General features: G+C 47.3%; 1 protein-coding gene across 1 annotated transcript; it reads right to left on the bottom strand.

Annotated features, from left to right (window-relative positions):
- Positions 1 to 3211: 3211 nt before the first annotated feature.
- AICDA (activation-induced cytidine deaminase) lies at positions 3212 to 4850 on the bottom strand. The gene is made up of 4 exons (XM_009894112.1): positions 4709 to 4850; positions 3939 to 4209; positions 3633 to 3748; positions 3212 to 3327 (listed from the first exon to the last, which is right to left on the bottom strand). Exons 1-4 carry the CDS (start codon positions 4847 to 4849, stop codon positions 3274 to 3276), a joined length of 582 nt encoding a protein of 193 aa, XP_009892414.1. The 5' UTR covers position 4850; the 3' UTR covers positions 3212 to 3273.
- Positions 4851 to 5712: the final 862 nt, after the last annotated feature.

The raw sequence follows: 5712 nt of genomic DNA on the forward strand, positions 1-5712 counted from the left end.
ACACACCCAGTCATGGGGGCAGATCTGTTGAGAGCTCACGTTTGTGCCAGATTTGCTGGGAGTCCTTTCTATCCCTTTGCTAGTTGTGGCTGCAGTCCTTAGAGTGTGAGTCACGAGAGAAGAGGGAGGCAGGCACACTCGTGGAAAGTATGGCTTGGGGCAGCAGCTGTACAGCTGTTCGGATGTGCCCATGCCTTGTTCACCGCTGCAAGCCGCGGGATGTTGGACCAAGTGAGACTGGGGTTTTCAGCTAGCACCATATGCCCATCTCCATAAGGGCTGTAAACATAAGTGGTACTCAGGAGTATATAAGCAGTAGTGAAATGTTCACTAGAAACACAGTCTACAAAGCAAGTAAAAAAATCTTAGGTTGAAAAAGTAATGTTACTACATAACAGTCACCCTCCAGGGAGTTATTCTTGGCAGATATGCCTAACGCATTTGAGGTTGAATTAATTAGTGCCAATTCAAATATTATCTTGTAACAAATAATATGAATTGATATTTGAGAACAGAAAAAGTGCAGTTTAAAAGGATCTCTATAGCAGGAGAGCTAAACTCCCATAGCTAAATCACATGGATTAACTAAACTGCCCACTCTGAATTTAATCTGCTTTAGATTCAGAAGAAGCAACCTAGGATATGTTCTGAATCCAGTGTATGTTTCTTTGCATTTACTCATTGTATTTATTCTCCTGTTGTATAATTTCACCAATTATGTTTCAGCAAGTATCTTCAGCTCAGTGTTCAACAGCATTTAAGCAAAAGCCAGTGTCTCAACTGCTTTTTTAGAAAATGCTGCTTCTTCTAGTAGCTCTCCAACAATTTCAGTCAGAAGGACAATGGTGTTTTACAGGCCAATACCAAAAGCTGGAAGAGGTCCTTTTCCCATCTCTGTTTCTCTTCCTGTTTTGTGAAGCGTGTTGAGTCAGCACTTCTTCTGTGTCCACTTTGGTCAATTATGAGTCATGAACGGGGATGATAGGCTTGCAATCCATGAACGAAACATCTTGAACAACTTTAGCATTTACATCCCAGATTGTTGATAGCATTTGCAAAGTATCTATTGCCTGAAACACTTTATCTGCCTTGATATGCTGGGTGACACTGTCAAGAACTTCAAAGTTATAAGGGAAAAGGATGAAGACAGTCTAATAAGATAGTGCCAGGTTTTCTCTCCAGAAATCAGAAAGGACAGATGATTTGTCGGTCTTTTGTGTCAACTTTTACTTCCCTCACCCATGTACTACCAAAGTAATGACAAAACCAGATGCTCACTTGTAAGACCTTTATTTATATAAATAATACGCACCGTATCAAACAAATACACAACACCATGCTTGCAAATTAATGCTTTGCAAAGAACCGTCATTGCTGTTCCTGGTTGAAATTCCTTGAGCTGAGAGTGCCTCAGGAGCTGGAAGTTGTAGGAAGCTTGTGATGCACCCAGTTGTGACCTCTCCTAGCAGGAGGAGGCACTGAGGGAGCAGGGCTCTCTGCTGTCCTCCTGCGTCTGGCCTGTCACCAGATGAGGTGTTCTGAGGAGCAACACAGAAGCCTCCAGCCTTACCCAGAAATGGGAATGGGATGGAGCAGAGAACTCACACCCATCATGAAGGAAATGACAGAGTACCCCCAGAATGTGGGACACACTTGGCCTTGGTAAACCCTCAAGAGAGACTGCAGAGGACAACCCATCTGTAATTTAGGTAGTAGGAAGGTGGTGGTGAACAGGTGTATAATATGAACCCATGTCTTCAACTTGGTAAAGACTGTGTCCACAAGACGAGGTGCTGATGGGGTCCCCTAGTGGAAACACAGTGATTGCCAGGCAGGGGGATGCATTGATTTTGCTTCCTAAAAAAGATATCTATCTACAGGCTGTATAGCTTTGCTCATGCTAGATGTTTTTTCTGGTCTCCTCTCAGTACAGTCACCAACTAGCCATATCTAGCCGTATTATAGGCAGTAAAAGGCCTGTGGTAATAGAAGACTGTGGGACCGTTAAGGTGTCTCCAGCAGAAGACAGTTGGCTAGGGAGGGAGCATTATTGCGGGACTGATCTAGGAGGAAGTGCTTAGTGGATGAAAAGTACTCCAGTAGTGAGAGCACCATGCTCCTCCCTGAGGTATATCAAGAAACAGATGGTGACTGATGTGGGTGCTGATACACCATCTATAAAGACACAACCTTATCCTACGTAAATGAGAAATTAAGTCTGAGGGACAGTACAATGTGGAAATTAATTGTGTTTTCCAGTAGATGTATGCTGGAAAAACATTGCAGTGGTGAAGTGCCTTGGTGGCTCCTTTCCTGGCTGGGTGGGAGGTCCACACACCAATCAGTACTGACCTTGAGCTGCCATGGCTCTCAACATAGTTAACAGGAGTTGAATGGACTTCCTATTTCTGCCTGGGAAATGTCTTGCTGGACACCCAGAATTGCAGTTTGCACTTGCAAAAGTTGGCCAGTGAGTATTCTGCTTTCATTTTAGGCTTTTATTGTCTAGTTTCAACCTCTCCTAGGGCAAAAAACCTGGATCAACAGCTACTGAAGCTTCCTCCTTTCTGGGCAGAGGCACCGCACGGTCTGCACCCGCATACAATCCTCTCAGAAGACCTGCTGGCTTCAGGTGAGGTTTTCAAGCTAAGCTACCTCCAGGACCCACTTCAATAGTCTCAGTCGAACTTTCCAATAACTGGCTGATTTTGCTGTTAGGACATAGGTTATATCACTTAAATGGTGATGGTTTTCAACTTCCTATCAACATCCAGAAGGATAAATACACTGTTTCACAGGGGAGGACACAGAGCAGCTCAATGTAGTGCAGCTCTAAGAGCCAAGAGATGTGCTACCCAAAGCCCTCATGAAATGTACAGATCAGTGTGGTGCCAGTGAGAACATATTTGCACAGCTTTGCAGGCTGTCTGCTCCCACCTGGGCAAGGCTAAACCCAGAACTCCATTTAGTGGACCACCTGATTTAGCTCTGCAGGGACTGAGGGAGGGCAAATGGCTCTCTGGCAATGTCACTGCAGTCCTGGCTGTTCCCAGCTAGCAATGGATGAGGTGTGAGTCTGGGGAGTGTGTCGTCAGAAGATCAGCCTAATTCTCCTTGGAAATGAAAAAGTAAGGATAGTCTTATCTCTAGACACAGGGCTGGAAGGAAGAGACATGTAAAGAGGGAAGAAGAGAAAGATCTGTTGTAAGGGAGAGAGTTGGAAATCAAAGAACAAGTGTTTGTGAAGTCTTCTGATTGCTGATGACTTTCACGTCAAAGTCCAAGAGTTTTAAAGGCATCTCGTAAATCATCTACTTCGTACAGTGGCTGCAGGACAAAATAAAAATGGTAGGTCAGTTATCAAGTAAGCAGGAACCTACAAAGATGGGGAAAGAGGAAGGAATGGCAGGAGATAGGGTGAGAAGTGGAAGAAGGGGAAGAGCATGAGGAGAGGACATATGAAGGAAGTTGAGGGAGACAGGTATGAGGGACATGGAAGGTGAAGATGCAGGAATGAATGAACTGGTAGATGGCAGAAATGGGTGGCAAGAGAAGAGAGGAACTACAGCAAGGAAGAGAGGAAGAAGCTGAGGGCAAGAGGCACCAGAAGGAGAAGGAGAATTGGGTCTCACCAGGAGGATCCGTCGAAGTTTCCTGGACAGATGGACAGAGTTTTCATGCAGCCCTTCCCAGGCTTTGAATGTCTTTTCCCTGTTCTCCACAAATGTGTTCCAGCAGTAGAAGTAATCTGTGCAAGGCACAAGGGAGTTGCAGAGTGCTTGACTGCCCCAGGGAGGACACTGACCTCTCCTAGGATCACTAAATCATCACATCCTGCCATCATCTTCTCTGGCTCCTTGTTCTAGCTTCTCCCACCCTCCTGGGTCTCCCTAACCCCCATAGCTTTCCATCATCTCTTTCTCGCCTGCACATCTCACCTTTGAAGGTCATGATGGCAATTTGGGCCCCTGCCCTGTGCAGGCGCCTCAGCCCCTCAGGCTCTGCCTTGCGATCCTCACAGAAGTAGAGGCGTGCTGTGAAGATGCGGAGTGTCAGGTTGGGGTAGGCACGCAGGAAGTCGGCCACGTGTCGGGCACAGTCATAACAGGGGCTCCAGGAGGTGAACCAGGTGATACGGTAGCAGCGGCCTGGGTCCAGGTCCCAGGCTGAGATGTAGCGCAGGAAGAGCACCTCGACGTGACAGCCCATCTTCATGAAAGAGGGAGAGGGGCAAGACATGAGGCAGGGAGGGGGGACCAGGGTGTAAGAGGGGTGAGGAGGGAGGTGTGAGCTGGATGGGGTGTGAGGGGAGGAGCAACAAGGTGGGGTGTAGGTCCTGGGGTCAGTGCACAGAGCGAGAAGGCACGGTGGTACATAAATGGAAAAGCACAGGGACGCACTGATGTGTAGGGATGTACAGCAAGAGGAATGGGTGGGAGCTGAGTAGAAAATTAGGTAGACTGGTAAAGCAGCAGCGAGTATGGATGTCTTGCTGGTAACACACTTGGGGGTAGCATAAAGTACAGGTTTACCTGGAGGCCGCATCCCCCAAATGGCGTGTAACAGTGCAGCGTCCACGCTTGTGGACACGTGTGCCAGTGCCTGCGTTGTTGTCACAGCCCTTCTTTCCCTGCTGCCCCAGGCAAATTGGAGCTGTTGTGCACCTCAGCATGGATATAAGAACAGGATGACAAAGTTTTCCCCGTACCTTATTGCGCAGGTATCCAAAGTCCAGGGAGCACGATGTGGCACTGTCACGGCGCTTCACGACATAGCAGAGGTAGGTTTCACGCCGGCCCTTGGCCCAGCGCAGGTTTTTGAAGTTATACAGGAAGAGTTTCCTTTTCATCAGGAGGCTGCAGGAACAGACAAGAAAGAATTTACTGGAGTGAGCAGTTGGCCATGTCTTTGTTGAGGGCTCAGCACCAAAAATATCCTCGTCATGTCCAGGCCCTTCAGTATGAGAAGAGCATGAATAATTTGCATGCAATGTGTTAGGGAAAGGTTGCAGACGTGACTGTGGGGATGAAGCAGGTGACCTTGTGAGTGGAAAGAGTAAGTGAATTAGTAGTCATTAGTCAAACAGCAACTATGGCTGGGTAGAGTGTGAAAATATCTGCAAATATCCCAAAGATGGACACCAATGAGGGAGAAGGATGAACATATCTGAGAAGACCTGGGAAGATGAGAGACTCTGGAGTTCAGTCATCAAGAAATGTTATTTCTGCGGTACGAAACCCTGAAAAGCCACTGGGGCAAGGGATGGACCAAATTAGAGCCTCTTTAGAGAACACTGGACAGAGTTTCTTCCCAGCATTGCCCAAAAGAAGAGCATGGTTGAAAGTGTGCAGGGCTAGGTGCTTGAGTAAGGTGCCCTACACTAGCTGACAGAATAGGTAATGGCGTAGGCACACTGACACCTCTCCAGACACGAGTAGCATTCCCACATTAGACAAACAGATTGGTGGTCACCTGCTCCCATGCCCAGGGATACTGTTGGGGAGAGGCAGCAGAGCACAGGGAGGGTAAAGTAGTTGTGAGCCGTCTCACCAGCCTCACTGCCAAGTGGAGGTACATAGGCAGCTGAGAACAGCTGTGTTCATTGAGGTGAGATACTCACCTCCCCCACAGCAATGCAAAACAGAAGTGAATGGGTTAAAAATAATAATGTCCTTTATCATCTTTTCTCTCTGACATGCTGATGTTCAGCAG

The sequence above is a fragment of the Charadrius vociferus genome, unplaced genomic scaffold, assembly GCF_000708025.1.
Source record: "Charadrius vociferus isolate BGI_N301 unplaced genomic scaffold, ASM70802v2 scaffold561, whole genome shotgun sequence".
In the NCBI taxonomy this organism is placed as follows: domain Eukaryota; kingdom Metazoa; phylum Chordata; class Aves; order Charadriiformes; family Charadriidae; genus Charadrius; species Charadrius vociferus.

Excerpts from the sequence above, each read along its gene's own strand:
- AICDA (XM_009894112.1), bottom strand. The coding sequence starts at position 4,849 with ATGAAAAGGAAACTCTTCCTGTATAACTTCAAAAACCTGCGCTGGGCC. Across the intron at positions 4,210-4,708 it reads TTGGATACCTGCGCAATAAG|ATGGGCTGTCACGTCGAGGT; the intron begins GTACGGGGAAAA and ends TCTTTCATGAAG. Across the intron at positions 3,328-3,632 it reads AACTTCGACGGATCCTCCTG|CCACTGTACGAAGTAGATGA; the intron begins GTGAGACCCAAT and ends TTTGTCCTGCAG.